Source organism: Orbicella faveolata, unplaced genomic scaffold (genome assembly GCF_042242905.1).
Source record: "Orbicella faveolata isolate gen_17 unplaced genomic scaffold, um_ofav_v1 contig_13, whole genome shotgun sequence".
Classification (NCBI taxonomy): Eukaryota; Metazoa; Cnidaria; class Anthozoa; order Scleractinia; family Merulinidae; genus Orbicella; species Orbicella faveolata.
The window spans coordinates 27,752,195-27,770,382 of NW_028301540.1; the positions used below are offsets into that span (position 1 = coordinate 27,752,195).

The following is an 18,188-nucleotide window of genomic DNA, read 5'->3' on the forward strand; positions in this document are numbered from 1 at the left end:
TTTGTAATCTGACTCGCCTTCCTTGTTTAGGTTTCTTTTATTTCCATCTCTTTGGTGTTTGTTTCCTTTTCTTTTCTTTTCTTTATCCTCTGTTTTTGATTTTTTTTTTTTAGTTTTCCTCGATTTGAGAATAATCTTGTAAATCAGGAAAATTTGAATGAAAAGTGAAGCGTGTTAGACACATAATGTCTCTTCCTATAGGTGAGAAAATTCCAGACATTCTGCCCTTAAGCGGGATGCTTGTTTATTTCCCCGTTTTTCTAGTAACAAAGTGCGAAACACCTGTCAGGATAGCCCGTTCTGGGCGTTCAGCTAGTTAGCGAGCTGCGCGAAAACGATCGAAAGACAATAAAAGGGAAAGAGTACTGCGCCATGTTGTCTCTCTCACCGTTTCTCGCGCCAACCTAACTGACCGGAAGTCGCCTATATGCCTTAGAGTTGGGACAACAATTATTTTCATTGTGTTCATTTCTCGTTTTTTTTTTTTCTTTCCTGCGATAGTTTGCCGCCGGTTTTCCGCTCGGAAATCGTCTGTTTAATGTCGCTTTTTCCTTTTTTACCTCAGTGAACTTTTACCTTCACCTTGCCGCTTTTACCTCGATCAATTTTACACAAAACGTTCGTGCCAAGAATTCTAATGCCCAGAGCCGACGGATTAAAGTTCCGCAATATTACTCAAAAGATGCGAATAGTCCTTGAAATTGATTGAATTAAAATTTTTGTGAACGGTGGTTAATTATAAGAGAGTTTTCAAAAACGTTCAAAAATAGTGCACATATTTTGGGAGAATTTGTGACGTTATCAACCTACATTTTTTGCTTTTTATAAAGATGGTTTTAATAAAAAGGTGCTCGCAACTTAAAGCAACTTTTTGGAAAATTTTAACGATAGAAGTGATAACTTACCATTTTTTGTTGACCTTTGGACTATGCGAGAACGGCTTTTTAATGAAATTAAGGGCATACGTCTATCCTCTCATTTATCTCTTTGAATGTCTTCCAAATCGCTCTAAATGTGTCAAGACCGACCACCCAAGGTGAACGGATTTAGCTGAAATTCTGTCTTCTTGCCATGTTTAAGGCCGTGTTCGGGATGACTTGTAGCAAATGTTATGTCGCAAAATCGCTAACTATTTCTTTTTCACGTGGAATTTTCATGAATGTGGTCAGTTTCGTTCAGAAATTGGCCGTCTAAACCGCAAAATGACATAGTCTTCATTCTAAGTCAAACCCTTTTCCGTCGTACTTTCCAGCCTTTTTACGATTAATGACGGAATAATTGTCCAAAAACAAAACATTTCCTTCTCAAAACAAAAGATTCCGAAATTTTGTAGGTGGAGCGCTGGGGGTTACAAATCAGGAAGGAAATAGGCCCTTCTCTTCCATGTCTTGGACGTAGTTTTGTTTTGAAATTTCAACTCGAGGAGTCCTGTTGCGGAAACTTCGATGTATACAGCATTACAAGTTTGATCTGTGGTCGAATTTCCGGAAGGGGCGGTTTTAGGAAATTGGTAAATCTATCCATTTAACTGTATCACTTGTAAACGGCGTGTACATGCATGCTATATAGCTTATTTAAGAACCTGAAACCCCCTCTGACTTGCCAAAGCCAGTGATACAACTGACACAGAAAACACTCAACGCCAGGCATTTGTAGGTAAGGCTGGAATGTTTTTTTTTTTTTTTTTTTTTTAAAGAAAAAAAGCTTATTGCCAAATGTCTAGAGCACTAGATTGCAAAGTTGGAACACCCTTTCGTGACTAAGAAATTTTCTTGACAAGACTTTAGTTTTTAAGCCTACCTCGGCTGCGTAGTTGCTTACTTCCGTTTCTTCTTTCGAGTCGAAAATTGAAGCGTTCGTAAATTGCTTTTGCAGTGTAATGTGTATTTAAAATCGTTTATTGGGTTGAACTTTTGACATGACACAGATTTAGGATTACACCGCACAAGTTTGATAACCGACGGAATGTTCCGTGCACAGGGTTGCCCCGTGCGAGCAAACAAAGTAGTTCGACGTGTTATTCTCTGTTGATGCAGTTTTCTTTTAGGGTCGTAACGGTGATGTTGTGCGCCTCTGGTTAGACAAAACAAAAAAGACAAACGCTTTGTTCATTTAGAGGTCTTCGCGCGCGTCCTGGAAGCGGGCAGAACTAGAAAATCGTTCAAACAGTAAAACAGGCAGAACTTAAGAACATTTAAGCGGTTAAACGTCAGATGGCTTTTGATGAGTGCATTTTTGGTAAGTTACTAGTTGGCTGGAAATAAGAGTAGACGGTGTAGCTGTCAGCGCGCACAGTTGTCGTATATGTTTCTACAATTAAACCGCAAAGTGTACGGAAGTTTATGCACGCGAGCAATGCTCCCAAGTTTATGTCTCCCAAGTCTGTCAATCCGCTAATGGACCTTTCCTCAGCGTTTAGCTGTGAAACAAAGGCCAAATCGCTGAAGCTGAGGGGACCCTTTCTAAGTGTTAAATAAGGAAAGCAACCCAAGTCGACCATTAAAAGACTGATCATGTCTCAAGTCTCCTAAATTAGGAGGCACTCGTAGAACTGTTTGAGCTTTCTAACTAATTCTTCGGATATATTTTGTCTCTTGTGAAATACAGGCAAGGTTTATTCACTATTTATATCCTTTACTAAGCTGTGGTAGTTCCATAACCGCAATCAACACAACTTATGTCAGCCACAAAATTAAACGAAGGAAGAATTTTTCCGCATGATTGCTTTGCGTTGTTTCTCTATAATTATTTGTACATAATGTCTTATCTTTTGCTAAAATAATGCCATAAGTGCTTGCAATTACTGAATGATGGAGTTAGACGCAAAATTGTCAAAATGCTTGCAATCTTGTAATGAATAACTTCCTCGTCGGACATTTTAGTGCCTTCCATATTTCCGGCTGTTTTCAGATTGTGTAACTTGCGTGCATTCTGAAAGAAGGCGACATTCTGAGAGCGGTAGACACTGTTATATTTACTTTAACACCTCAGCGATCTACTCAATGGTTGGGGCTCTTTCATTACTAAACAACTTTGAACAGCTAGCTGATCATACGATGGGGTTACCGAATACTATCAAAATGGCGAGAAAGATGTCACGGGCCCTTCGTCTGATTGGATGAGATTCGCAGCCCCTCTCTTATTGGCTGCATCGTGTTACACGATGTTTTCCCAGTCAATAAGCTAAGCGAAAGTAGTCTTGTCGAGAAAATGTTTTCCCCGTCAATCAGCGAAGTGAAATTGTTCTTTAAAAAGAAAATATTTTCCGCCCAGTTTACAGAACAAAAGCCTTTTTAGTTCTGTGAAGAAATCAGTTTTAAGCCAATCAGCTGCGGAACGTCATGTGATTTTCTTCTTTATAAATCGCCGGCTTTCTCTGGTTGTTCGAAAAGAAATTATAAGTTATGCTCCGTCGACGGAAATGTAAACTGAATGAAAGCACTTGGTTTGTTATCAAGTAGCGGACCGATAAGGTAAATATTCGTTGCTTTGAGAAATTGAAATAGGAAAAGTTTCGAGCACTATATGAGCACAGCATTCGAGTAAAGATAAGATGGTCTATGAGTTCGCTGCAACGGAAAGCTAAGACTCTGAAAGGAACAAAACAGCAGCCGAGTTTTTACCCACAGTAGAGGTTAGTTTGCTTAAGTTAATTATCGTGGTAAAGGTGGGATAAAATGAGAGCTAGTGAAGTTCAAATTCTCTGCCTCTCTCTCTCGTTTCGGAATGCCAACTTCTATCAACAGCTCTCTTGCGCTCTCTCTCGTTGAGTTCTATCTGCTGAAGTTTTCTTTACGCCGACAACGGCTTTCTCTCATTTTAAAGGCGACGTACCGTGCCATTTTTCGCCGCTTTTCTCATCTTGTTTGACGTCCACGGAAGTGTCCGTAGGCCATGCTAGTTCTCGCGTACTCTCGCTGGGTGGCGCTTATCATTGTTCTCAAGAGAGGAAGAATTATTTTCGGCCGTCTCCCATCCCGAAACTACTCCACTTTCGCTCTCGTTTAATCCGACACTCAGTCTGGGAGGTTACGAAGTTTAATTACATTCCGACAAATTACCTTTTTCCATTGTTGCGGGTTCTTTGATTGGCTTAGAATCTCGAAAACCCGCGACCAGATCGATATCTACGCGCTGTGAACACTGAAATGTACCATGCCGACACGCCAGTGTCCAAACGTTAGATATTTGCCAACATGGGCATCCTATTTTTCTTAGACAGTTGTAGAAATAATTCCTCATTATCATAACAGCAGAAAATTGCTAGCTCGGAGCATAATAACTTATCAAAATGCTATCATAGCCGGTGGGTAAACTATTCCAGACGCAGACTTAAAGTGATCCGACGTCAGATTTCGTCCACTTCGTCGTCTATATTCAAGATTCTGACGCAGATTCTAGGGAGGGGGCTACTTGAAATCCCGACGTAACATTGTTTCGTTAAAAGCAAACCATTGCATAAGGATTAATCTGGATAATCGCCGTGGGAGCAGTTCAAGTGCTTCAACTAATTGGCCCCACGAATCAATTTTCACTTAACAGAAGGACTGCACAGATTGCTGGGATCGGTTTGTATGTATATACTCCGGTGGCGTGAACACACCTGTGTTTTTGCCTGTTCCGTTTCAACTTGGTGTTTCTGTTGGAGGCCGTGAAGGAAGCGTTGTAAGTATTTCCTCCATGTTTCTCGTAGCAATTTCATCTTTGCCTGTGTCAGTATTTGGGCCTTTTTAACGTATTTTCTTGCACGTAGATTCACCTTTTTGCTCTACCAGACCTCACTTTTTGCCGGTCCCTTTATTGCGCGTCTCACGGAGAGAATATAGATCCGAAAAAACGCGCAACATTTCAATTATCAGTCATGAAACGAAAGGAATCTTGTTTTTGTTTGTTCGCCTCTATTTTTACTGATAGCAACGAAATGTGAATGACTTTTAGTTAAGATCCTAAAATGTGGCGATTGCGTCGACCGATAATTAGGTAAGAAATGACCCGATTTTACATGTTTACTTACACAATTGAGTCCACTTATTCGTCCGGCGGGTATGTTTTTCTATTTCCTCTTACTTGCAAATGTCCCACGCGTAGTTAGCTAATACTATGTTTAAAATTCTTCCTGCTTTTTTTTGTCATAAAAAAATGTCACTCTGGTAAACAAACAATTTCTTTTTGGCGATTTTTTCACCTATCTAATTCTTCCATGCAACTTAGAAGAAATTTAGAAGTGATTTACACGCGAAAACGCAGGTCACAGTTTGAAGAGTTAAGGAAAAATGCAAAAACGAATTTGCGCAGTTGTTTTTATCAAAACTATGTCCTGTGCAAGCAAGCGTGAAACATTCTTATTTTTTTACTAGAACGTTCCTTCAAGTCAAAGGGTTTTTTTAAGACCTTTGCTATCTTTGATCAATATACATTCATTAAGTTCGATGTACTGAGGTCTTGATCGTATTATAAATTGGACCATAGGATGGCTTTTTTCACAGTACTGATATCAAATCGCAAACCTGAAGATTGGAAATATGTGGATCCATATTTGTTCATTCCCTGAGTCCTGGCGAGCGAGCGCGCGCTGCTCTTGGGAGGGAAATTCGTCGCTTGTTTTTTTTGGCCCCAAGAAGGCATAAACCTGTACTGAGGTTTTGGAGTGTAATCCTTTGGAGTGTCTACCAATACAGTTAATACAATTAGATAACTTCCACCCGTTTTGCATGAGCATTCTTCTGCTCTGGGGCTAGAAAGTCTAATTCCGTATTAAATGGAGTAAAACCCAAGTTATGGACAAAGGATAATTGCTAAAGAAAATGTTGGGTTGCGTCGGGCAAGTAAAGCACTAACGAAGCGCTAAACATCGAAGCGTCAGCCTCACTATCTGTCTATGGCGGTTCCTTTATCTTTACCAACTTCAAATTGATAAAAAGGCTGTGTTATAATCCAGGCTAGTCGAACGAAGGTAAAATAGACAAACATTGGCACAGCTATTTGTACAGATTTGCTCGGCTTTTCCACGCGGAAACCCAACATGGACATGACAAATTCATCATTTACTTTGCTGTAACTTCGAGACAATCAAGATAAGTGGTCAGAAGTGCCATGTTCGTGGTTTACCGTAGTCGTCTAACTACTTTTTAATGAGACAACAGGTTTTTGATACCCTTATTAGCTTTTGATAAATGGATCGCATGAAACCTGGTTTGTCGGATATAGAGAATCACTGTATCAAATCTTCCCGCTAAAGCAGTGAAGACTCCGAAGCAGACAGACATCTCGTAGATAGCGAACGTGACCTTAATTTTCTTCAAAAGGATGTGTGTTTGTGTGCTTTTTTCTTTCGGTTAGTTTGTTTTCCGGGGGGTTTATTGTCGAAAAGAATTTTGTGTTCGATTCTGTTGGCACTTACATTGTGAAGGAAGCGCCTTAAAAAACTTTAACAGTTGTTCAAAAGGATTGTACAAGACAGAACTGTCTTAACATAGCGAGCGACATTAAGCCGACTAGAACGAATTCTACAATTAGTTATTCGATGAACTCCCGAAGTCTCCGAACTAACGCGTTGACAGGCTTTGTAAAATCGAAACAAAATTATATTGAATGACTGAATCCATTTATTGTTTCTTTAAGAGATAAAACTAAAAATAAGTCCATGTGTCAGGTTTAGATTCGAAAGGGCTCCAGATTATTGGCAGGGGATATTTCCGTCTAAGATTTGAGTGCTTATTTTTGGGAGGCTTTAATGTGCGCTCACGTCAGAATTTCTTTGAGGGCTCCGTCCACAGTACGCCGGAGAAATTCGAAAACGGCGTTTTCACTCTGAAAAGGTATCAAATATTCTCCGTCCACACTACGCCGGAGGAATTTAAAAACGCAGCAATCATCGGTCACTTTGGATTTGTGTTTGCATGAGGAGAACTTTGACTGGGAAATCACATGATTATCGTAACGTCGCCGTTTTCGAAAAGCTTCGTTTTCAAGATGGTTTCCGTTCACGTGAAAACGCAAAACCGGCGTTTTCAAGTTCCCCCGGTTTGAAGAGCGTTTTCGAAAGCTCGGTTTTCGTGACGGATTAGTGCGGACGGTAGACCTAACCGTAGAAATAAAGCTGCGCTTTCAAATTTTGCCGGCGTAGTGTCGGACGGGGTCTGAAACAGTCAGACAACTCGTATAGTGTAGTTGACTTTGGTTTTGTTCACTGAAAAGGATGTGGCTTTTTGGGGGGGTAGGCTTGTTTTCTGAGGGGCTTATTGTCGAAAAGAATTTTGCGTTCGATGATGTTCGCACTTATATTATTAACGGACTTGGCGTCTCAAAGAACTTTAGCCGTTACTCAAAGAATTGCACGAGACAGAACTCTATAAGCATAGCAAAATTAAGCCGACAAGAGCAGATTCTACAATTAGTCAGTCAATGAACCTTAAAGTCTCCGAAAAAACGGGTTGACAGGATTTGTAAAATCGAAAAAACCATTTAATAAATGACTGAATGCATTTATTGTTTCTCTAAGAGATAAATCTAAAATAAGACCATGTGTCAGGTTTAGATTCGAAAGGTCTCCAGATTATTGGCAGGATATTTGCGTCTAAGATTTGAGGCCTTACTTTCGGGAGGCTTTATGCGTTCACACTACGCCAGAGAAATTTGAAAGCGCAGATTTATTTCTACGGTCAGGCCTACAGTCCACTAATCGGTCACGAAGACCGAGCTTTTGGTTAACGCTCTTTAAACCGGAGGAATTTGAAAACGCCTGCTTTACGTTTTGGTGTGGACGGAGAACATTTTGAAAAGGGAAAACGGCTGATAACCTATTGACGTCCATATGCTTCAAAAATATGAAACGTAAATATAAACAAAAGATTCTGGTAAGAACAATTTCTGTAAATGTTTTCCAGTGTTACGCAGCTTTCATGCGCTTTCTTTCCTTGTTGCGACCTGTGAGTTTTACCAAATGTTATAATTTTTAGAAAACCAGTGTTGACCACAGGAAAATAAGCCTTGTTCCCCATTTTCGAAACCATGCATAGCTTTGTTTTCGCCTTTGTAAGAAACCTCCAACAGTTCTCCTTTGTGAACTTTGTTATGCAACAAAAAATTCGAAGGGGCTAAAACAACGACGATTTCAAATCAAAACTTTGCATGCAATTTAGGCGTGATTCTCACAAAACAAATTTCCAATTAAAACTTAAGAATGCCCGAACACACGGGATCCGAACAGGTTTCTTGTCTAAGTGACGGAATGTTCCTAAAATATTTATCAGTCGGTTCCGATATTTTTAAGACAATAAGTTCTATTGAAAAGTTGAATTGAAAAGTGCTTTTGAGTTATGTTCCGCTCGCTTAGAACAAAGGGCAATAGCGGCGAGCTATTTTGCGAAACAAACAATTGCGGACCGCCTAGCGTTTTGTGGCCTAAATTCACTCATTTTACTCTGTTAAGGGCCTTTTGGCTAATAAGCTTATAATGGCTGGTAGAATTGCTTTTGAAAGATTTTCGTTTGAGAAGTGCGCCCAATTTGTATAATTTTGGAGAACTTTTTTGTGTGGTGTCGTTTGTTTCAAACTCGATGAAATCTCTTTGTCATGCTACGACGACAGGCTTCTTTTTTGGTAAGGCAATGTTTAGATCATTTTACTAAATCGGCAAGGTCTGTTCTATGGACAACTGTGGCGAGAGTGAAAACCCCACAACTCTGCCGAATTCACTCTTATACTGACATACATAATGCGACAAGCGAATGTGGCTTTATCGTTTGAGTGTGGAAGAAAAAAAAGCATCGGTGAATAAGAGGATTTAGTTCTTTGTGTTCTGTTTCCTTGTGAAAACTGACTTTCCGACCTGCATTGTCTATATATCTGTTTAATCGGTGACGTCCCTTCTTTCAGTTCGTGTTGTCTTGTTGTAAAATATATTGCCTTGACATGCCTCCAACTGATGTCTCAATTTCCGCTCAACAATTATGGGACGTTTTGGTTACATGTAACATTTTCGTCCGATGTCGTCCTTCATTGCGAAGTCCCCTGCCATTTAAAACCGCTATCCCCTGCCGGTTGGCAATTTCTCAGTCCTAAACAATCTGAGCAATGGAAATTCTGTCATGGAAAAGTCATAAGTTTTCAGGGACGCCGATAGAATAACAACAGAACTTGAAGTGGCTTACTTCCATTGAGAGCTTTACTAGTTGTAAATACGAAACACAGAAATAAGAAACATATTGTCGACATGGCAGAAACGCGCTCGTAACTCCCCACCCCGCCGAGTTTTTTCCTAGCGGGGCCCCTCTGTTGTCGCGATTCCGTATTACTGAAGTATTCTCTGAAGTGACAATCTTAATTGCTAGAACCATGTGAAACTGACGTAATAACGAAATGTCTATAAATCATGAAGGAATTTCACTGACATGCTGTTCCTGAAATAGAGAATTTAAAAAAAAAAAAAAAAAAAATCTCTCTACCGATTCTTAAGTGTGTGGTTTTCCGCATTATCACAACCTCTATGAATGTTAAAAGTATAGCAACTTCGTCGCGCATGAATTGCCAGGCAGAATGATGGAAGGAAGTGACCTATTTTAGAAAATGATTTTATAAGATGTACGTCACTCTTTGGCTCAACGCTGAAAAACGTGCGCTTACAAATATTCCATCTTGGATAAAAGAGAATCCGCAACAGGGTCGTCATCTGTAAAATAAATATAGCTACTTTGGCGTCCTTTGTTTGCCCTTTCGGCGACTTAAGAATGCAATATTATTAACAGCCAGGAGTATCATAGGCTCAATTAGCTAGATCATTTTTCGCGCGGCTCTTTCAGGTCTCTTTTAGAGAACGTTGCAAAAATGCCGCTCTTTCAGCAAACAATAACAAATAACACAGCATCACGCCTTCCGAATGAAAACTTTGCGGGAGAAGTGTCGATCAGGGATTCTTTTCGCAACACAAACACTCTAATCTGAAAACAGTTTGATGATGACCTTGTCAGGGAATTTTTTTATTGTTCCTTAAGTCTTCCTTTGCGGAAAATTCCTCGTAAACCACTGATTTGATATGCAGTTCAGGCGTACCGCAAACTGCGTTTCTTTTCAACACCAGTTATTGCGAATTTTTGGCGCAGTGGGCGTGATTTAGCCGAAGGTTGGATTTCCGGGGCAGAGTTTGCATCAATTGCTGAGCGAGTGGGAATCTTTTCTATTCTCTTTCCTCTTGAAACTTTGTGCACCCGCGACCAGAAATTCGTTCAAATAGTCGGCTTTCTTTCTTTCTTTCTTTCTTTCTTTCTTTAGTCGCCAAATGTATGCGTGTCACTTAATTCTACTTCATTATTTGAATCTAGTTTGTGGAGATTTCAGAAAAAAAGAAAAACGATTAGCAGTTACTCCGACCCAAGTTGACCGCGTATTACCAAAATAATTAACACCGTGTTAGAAGAAGCCGCGAACCAATCATCAATTGTGTTACTTAATTTTGTAAAAGGAAAGATTTTAAGTACCCTGTGCGCTCTGGAATACACTCAGTGGAAACCAGCAATCAATTAATACAGAGTCCAGCGACCTTAGGGACAGAAAAGTAGCGGTTTCGTTAAGCGCACAGTAGGAATACGGGATTGTTTATTGTTATTGCTGAGTATAAAAACTGACTGATTGACCGCTTTTATCAAAACAGTGTTACCTCTGGAAGCGAACGGAACTTGATGAAATCGCCGAGTGAAATGGCGTCTGTGGTGGTGAAACTCTTCTACGTTCTTAGCGCCTTCAGCATCCAAGGCAACTTTGCGCAGGTGGGAAATGGTTCGTCAGAAGCTTGGCAAAAGCGCGTCAGCACAACAGTAGCCTTACTGCAAAACAACCCATGCAGGGCGCTCTCTAAAGGATCTCAATGCGATTCCTCCACTTTCGCCAATCTGGATACGCGGACCGTGCGGTTGTACACGGCACAAGGCCAAAAAAAGTCAAAGCTGAGAGTCGTGCTAACGGAGGGAAAACGCCGGCGCCTGACAAAGCACTCCCACCGTAACGACACATACGATGCCGTCTTCGTCCTAGATCCCTATCCCGACGCAAACTTCGGCCATATTGTGTTCATATTTCTCGTAGATTTCGACGTGAATCAGACCGTCTGTAACAGGAGATTGAATGGAATTCATGTCTTCACTGGTAAGTGGTTTCTAACCGTTGAATAGTTACACTGTCAGGTTAATCGCGAGTGTACGTGACATCGCGCGCGACACGGGTTTCTCTAAGGGGTTTTGCGTCGTTAAAAAATTGTCATTTTCTGGGTTCGTATCGTGCCAATTTTGCGGGCTTCGATAGCAAGATTTAAATTTAGAGCCTTACGAGCCTCACTGCGGTTTAACAGCGCATTAATAACGGGCTGTTATGACTGACGGACATGGATATTGTACCAGCCGCCAAAATGTGTTTTATATTGAAAGTTATAGTAATATCTTGTCACAGTCCAGACTAAACATCGATTAGCCTAAAAACGGACTTAACAAACACGCAGTCCAATATTGCACCGTTATATCGGGCTCCCTACGTGGGAAAAATAACTTCTTTTCGTGAAATTAATATAACAGTGAGTTTTTCATGGTTTCATCTTTTTTTAGGACGTGACGAATGTATTCGGAGGGCAGAGAAGAGGCATTGTAGAAACTTGCTCCATATGCGAGTCAAATGCGAAATCAACTTCATTCCCCTTGTTTATTCGAAAGAAGATGACACTCGAACACAGCTTCTTGAATGCCAGCATAGCCTTAAGATGACGTCCTTTGCAAGCTGTGGCGTAAAAGAGCACTTCCCTCTACCTTGCAGCGACAACTCCGCGCACTGCTTGCTCGGGAATGACGGAGCTCGCCCCGAACCTCCAAACCGCTGTACCTACGACATGTGCGATTATGGAGTCTTGATCTCAGGCGGTTGGGATCCATTCACAAGTCGGCCGCGCTACCGAAATAACCTGCGCAATGTTTGGAAATTGCTGCATTCAGTTATGCGGTACAAGAAGGAGAATATCATCACGTTCTTTGGGCAGGGCCAAAAGGATGAACGTGAGTATACAGAGAAGATTTGTTCGTTTTATTTTGCGCGCAAGTGGATTATTCGAGCGGCGTGCCCCTCGCCATGGGAAAGCTACTAATTTATTTTGCAGTCGGCAAAAATGTTTTTTCAAAGCCATTTAATGAACGTAGCTTGAATCGCTTTATTATCGCAGATCATTCTTTTTGGCCATTCTTAATGAGATTTGCGGCTCAACTGGGTCAGTTCTCAGTCGCTCTATCATGCTAGCGTCGCATGGTTCTCGGGCTATTAATCCTTGAGTAAACTGTTTGATCAGCCAGCCAAAGATTGGTCAGAGGGCTTTTCCATCCTCACTTGTGAAGCAAATCTATCCATTTCGCCGTCTGTTCGCTGGTGATCTGTTTTGCCGACTGTGTTTCGGCACAGCAGGTCGCTGTTTTAAGCGGCTCGGTTTAAACCCTTTAATGTGTTAAATTGTAAATAGACGAAGCAGAGCGCGTGGTAATTAAGTTTGAAACCGATACCTTTCAAGATCGAATATTCATTTCTCAACGAGCGGTTTCTTCGCATTATAACCAGACGAACACAAAAACAATTTCGGTTATTAGAATATGAAAACACTTGGTTTAAGTGGCTTTTAATTGACCCAGAAAAACACTTGACGAGCTTCGCGTTTTTCATCTTTACCGCTCTCTGCTTGTCGATGAATTGCGAGCGTTTTCGCAGTTTCGCTTCTCTAGTACGGCTGTTTAAAACGTTTCTGTCGTACCGGCGAAAAACTTGCGAAACTAAATAACTTCACACATCCTTACAATCAATTCATTAAGCCTTAAACTGGTCCCATTGTGTCAATTGATCAATCTTCCTTAGGCCTTGGCTTCTCGACCTCAGACAACTCTATATTTTCGGAAGAACGGCGTTATCCGAGAACTAAATCTTCGACAAGGTCTAATAACCGATGTGATATTCGTTCGACGAGGAAGACAAAAGACTGAAAAGACCGTAAAAGGTTTCATTTTTGTTCTTGTAAACCGTGGTTTAAAACAAAACATGAGGCAACGGGTGGTGTTTTTAATAAAGTCCCGAAAACAATACAGTGGTATTACCTGCTCATGAAAAATACGATGTCGTAATGAAAAACAGAAATTAAAAACTCTAACTTCTGGTGTGTTGCGCAGGGGCGAAATCAAGCCTTTCTCTTTTTGAGGCAAAATCAAAAATCATGTGGTGCATGGTAATAATAAAATTTTCTTTGCGCTTTGCCGCCATACAAATGAAGCCGCGCATTTTGCAACCATCTGTTAAAGTTGCTTTCCATATGGGACGATGCGCTTACAGAATCCTTTAAATTTGTGGAGCATGCTTTGGAAGTTTCTGGACAATTCCGTTTTACGGAGTTTCCAATTTACTTCGAGGAATAATGTCACGCGGATTGGCCGGTTTATGTAAGGTGTTCTAGGTCGCCTGCTTTCGTTTTGGGCGCAAAAAAAACTGTGATTGTTTGACATTGGCCAACAAAGAAGGCTTTATATTATTTTAAGCTTTCTCTCTGACCCCAAAAATAAACAAATTCAACTTAAATACCGCAACATTAATCCCAGGCTCACGTCCTAACCACTTTTTGTTAATTTCGGCGAGATCTTGTCATCAGAGAAAAAGGCGCATGATTCGTCAAGCCGAAAGACTGATTATTCGTTAATGAGTATTTCACGTACGCCCGGGTTGCAGATTCGCCTCACGTATTTGGCGGAAGCATTAATTATCTCCACTGATTAGAATTCAAGTTACTTCTGCTCTCGGGTCGCATACTTTTTCCACTGAGTTTTAATTAAATAAATTTAAGCCTGTGTGTCACCGCCGATCTCTGCGAGCACGTACCGATGATAACGTTTATTGAAAAGTTTGACTTTGATTACAGCCGGCCATTGCCGATTTGGTGACAACCGTTTTCTTCAACTGTTTACACACCAGCTTTTAAATTTCAGCTTAGCAAATTCCAGCACGCTGCGTCGTACAGTTCCTCTGTAGTGCATTTGCATGAGGCCTTTGATCAAAGCTTTCATTAAGTATATTTATAGCCATCTTTGTGGCTTTTCTTACCCTCCACATATATCTTCCATTTGAAATACAACTATGAAAGATATCAAAAGCGACCAAATTGGGAGAGAGGGTTACAGTACATTAAAAATCGTAACTCTGTAAGATTTCTTCTCTGAAATTTCCATTAACCTATTTCCCCGATGTAAAAAGCCGGATCATTTTGCGTGGTCGGGAAACGTTATTTTTATCGATTTCCTGGCAGAAATCAAGCTCCCGCAAAATCTTTTACCAAATAATTTATATGCTGTCGTTGATTTCAATCAACAAAATTTGTTTTTAATTGAATTAACTCTGGAATAATAGTTTCTTTAGGGAGGTATAACAATGCCTAAAAGGTAAAATTAAAGATTGAGATTGAGAAAAGCTGAGACGGCCTTGAAAATTTTGAGCTAAATCGTAAAAATTTTCCCCTCTAGAATCGGTGAGATCTTTTCAGTTCCAGAGGTATCTTCTGCCAAAAATTGGCTGGTTTATAGCTCTCTCTCTCTTTATTTGGCTTGAAATGTCTTTTATGAATGAAAAATATAGATTCCAGTTTCTGAACTACATTTTTCTGTTATTAGTTGCCCTTCATCAAAGAGACAAGTCTTACGCAGTGAACAGCGCTATAACGGCCAAAGAATACATCAAGAAGTTATGTGGGTCATCGCTGTGTGTCGATACGGCCACGCTTTACTTGACCGGTCCCTCCAAGAGTGATGGCTCTCTCCTGTTTTGGGACAACGGCAATGGGCTCACAGACGACTCTGAACTTTACTCCCCTAGGGAGCTCTTAGAGGACGTGAAAAACTGCTCGGCTAAGCGTCTGTTTATCGTCGCCGACTACAGTTATTCTGGTGCTATGATCAACAAAATTAAGAGCAGAATGGAACGGCATCCCGCACTTTACCGGAATCTCGTGGCCATTTCGTCGACCTCGTGGAACCAATCTTCTTGGCGGAGCGACTTCACAGAGGCTTTCGTCAAGCACAGTAAAGAAGGAATGACTACAAAATGTGTGACAGACGTTGTCGAGGTAATGACTTTAACCTTGATCGTTAAATTTGTTTTTAGGGATGCGTTTTACGGCGAGTGTGTAAAATACACGAGATTCGCGCGAGGACACTCATAAGTTCCTCACAGCTCGAATGGCACGTTCCGCCCGCACGTTCCACGCATTGTCGTGCTTTTCCTGTTGGCTTCGCCGGACCGGATCAAAACAACGGAACAACGGTCATATTCTCGATGTAGAGTTCTTTGCGGCTCCCTTTTCAAACCTCGTACATGTATATTGATTGCAAGAGGGAAGAATTAGTGAAAATTAGTACAAACTGAAATTACTCTAGTTTTTGTATGGTTTTTTATTATTATTATTCTTTCATTATTTTTTTAAAGACCAACAGAAATTATCCTTCTCTGCGCACTAACATCTGGTTGGACAGAGGCAGTTTTAAGTAAAATGTCTGTCGAATGAAGTTTAATATCAGTTTTTTTGTTGTTGTTGTTAACAGGAGATTAAGAAACGGTTCCAAGCCTCTGGCTCTCAATCTACTCCTCACTTTGAGACTGGGGTCAATTTCAACGCAACTTACACGACGCTGAATGGCAGAAGCTGCAATGAGACATGGCCCGAAGCTAAGGCCGCAAGTGCTTGCAGTTTATTAACACGAGACCAGTGGGATCCAAGAAATCTCAATCGAAACTGAGCGTGATTGCTTCAAATAGCTGTGAATACGGTATCAGGTGTCCAAGCTGAAATCAAATAGAGTAGAAACCACAGGACTTAGATCGGACATTTTTGTTTTACATATTTATTACTTATTTTTGAACAAACAATTGACTTTAGAATTTCTCGCTGGAGTACGTTTAGAGGGTAATTTGCATTAAATGCGTCACTCGTACGTTGAACTTAGAGCAGATATGATTTTTGTTTTCCTTGTTGAAAATATTTTGCCTCGGCGGGCTGATATCGAGAATGGAGTCCTGAATTGATCAAGCGAAATAGCGCATTATTTTTAGTGTCTCGTTCAGTAACACTATAATTTTTAATGTATAAAGTAGAAAGAGTTTACGTTTTAAATGATTTATTACGGAAAAGTAGAGCAGAGACATTTAGCAACGTTAAATCTTGAACACAAGGAAAGTTTGTAGGTAGTAAAGTTAAGTATATATTTAAACAAAGAGCTAAATTTCAGCTAACCCGGGTAGAAGTTTTATCAGTCAAAAACGAACCTTTTGTAAAATACTTGCCACGACTTTGTTAACTTGCAAGCGGAAAGGCCTTCCAGTAGCCAAGAAAATGAGCTGCCAATGCGGAAAGATTCAACTTGTGAGCTTACGGACAGTTCAGTCAGAGGTTAGTAATTCCATGGTATGGAATGGCGCTTTTCTGGCTCGCGTGGAATGCTGTTCAATGTACCTTTGGAATAGCGCCGATATTCGTTTTGAAATCTGCAGTGATTTATATATTGAGCTTTTTGGAGCATGAAGAGATAAATATTTGGGTGATTAGTTGTAGGAATGAAAAAGGCGGGGTATTTGGAGAGGGTGTTTTATTTATTTTTTTTTTTTTTATTTTTGTCGCTGCGGAGTTTAAATGTAACGAGGCTTTTTATGGCCGAAAAAAAAATATTGCTCAGCTATTCAAAACGCGCAATTCGTCACATAATTGAAAACAAGTGAAGCAATACTGGAGAAGTGCTGTATATGTAAGATACCGGTTGAATAGGTTAAACAGGGTAGTGGATATCACAGATACCGCGTTTTTTCGGTCGTGAGACAGGTCACTTGTTCCCAGACGAGTTCAACTGTAGTGTACTTTAAACCACTTGTGCGCCAGACAACCAAGAAAAAGAATAGCTTTGAACGTCTCAACTGGCGCCAAATATTGATAACCTAAGGAACCGTGTAAATATCAGGAATTATTTTTTGTCGTCGGGCTCCATTATTCAGAGCCGCTTAGATATTCTCCCAAAACGGCGGTCGCCTTTATCGGTTTGGGCGTGTTTGCCGGTGGTATTGAAATACAATCTGTCCGACGGCCATTATACCCGAAAATGGCGCATAATTTTCGTGTTACTTATCGTAAACAAATTGCCACACCCGTGTAGTTTCAGAACCTCTTTTGGTACAAATCCTCGCCTCGATCTCTGAGCTTTATAAGCCTATGTTTTAGATATTACTGCTGTATCAGAGAATGATCTAGAACAAAATATTTGTCTTCCATTTGGAGATACTTGGTAATACGTTTTTTTTTTTTTTTTTTTGAAACGACACAATCGATGCTACTAGTAAAGTAAGTGAAGTTCACATTAAGAACACTACGAAGAGTCGCCACCTGACAAAGCGAGAACTGAACGTAAGAAGAGAAAATGGCGTCGCGAGTTTCCTTCCTTCGATCTCTCGTTTTCTTTTCGCCTCTCGCTTGATATTCCATGTTGGGTTCGTGCTACTGTTCGAAGTGTATATATCTCGGAGCGATAAAATAGAATGTAAGCCAGTGTAAACAATGTAAATAACATGATTAAATAATAAATGTTTAGTTTGATTTATTGTCATGTCATATTTCTTTTATTTTTAATGCACCGCACCCTTACAAAACAGCTTAGTGCTGCTTTGAGAAACTAGGTAGTTTTGATGACTTTTGATCTTGAAGTTTGCAGGCCTGTAAAGAAAGATAAGACCTCAACACTGAAAAGATTCATCTGTTCCAATCTTTCAACGAGCATGGATAGTTTCCAAACATTACTACAGAACATTTTTCGAACAAAGTGGCTCAACTTGCTTCTGAATAGGTTGTATGAGACTGTATGAATCACAAATACTTCAAATAGCGCGGTTTAGCCCCGTATACTCCCCGTAGTAGTTGTTGCATAAGTCCCACTCTTTCGCGCGTCCATCGCGCGCGCTCTCGTACAAGACCAGAGACCTTCGCGTACTTGGCATGTGTTCCAAATCGGTGACGGCAGAAAACTTGCTTAGGTCACTAAACGTCTGATACCTGTACAATAGAAGGGATGAATATTTTACTTTATTTGACGGAGCTCAGGCTGAAATCCAACTTGGATAAGAATTGGATGGGTTGGGAAAACTGTAGTGCGGAAATC

General features: G+C 40.4%; 1 protein-coding gene across 4 annotated transcripts; it reads left to right on the plus strand.

The window, feature by feature from the left end:
- Positions 1 to 1,300: 1,300 nt before the first annotated feature.
- LOC110041196 (uncharacterized) lies at positions 1,301 to 17,629 on the plus strand. Of its 4 annotated transcripts, XM_020746486.2 has the most exons (6): positions 3,283 to 3,634; positions 4,543 to 4,665; positions 10,649 to 11,139; positions 11,592 to 12,032; positions 14,667 to 15,118; positions 15,594 to 17,629. In XM_020746486.2, the coding sequence occupies exons 3-6, from the start codon at positions 10,677 to 10,679 to the stop codon at positions 15,786 to 15,788; spliced, it is 1,551 nt and encodes a 516-aa protein (XP_020602145.2). In that variant the 5' UTR covers positions 3,283 to 3,634; positions 4,543 to 4,665; positions 10,649 to 10,676; the 3' UTR covers positions 15,789 to 17,629. The 4 variants fall into 4 exon arrangements, with proteins under 4 accessions (XP_020602163.2, XP_020602145.2, XP_020602157.2 ...); XM_020746504.2 differs by lacking the exons at positions 3,283 to 3,634; positions 4,543 to 4,665 and adding an exon at positions 1,301 to 1,656; XM_020746498.2 differs by lacking the exon at positions 4,543 to 4,665.
- Positions 17,630 to 18,188: the final 559 nt, after the last annotated feature.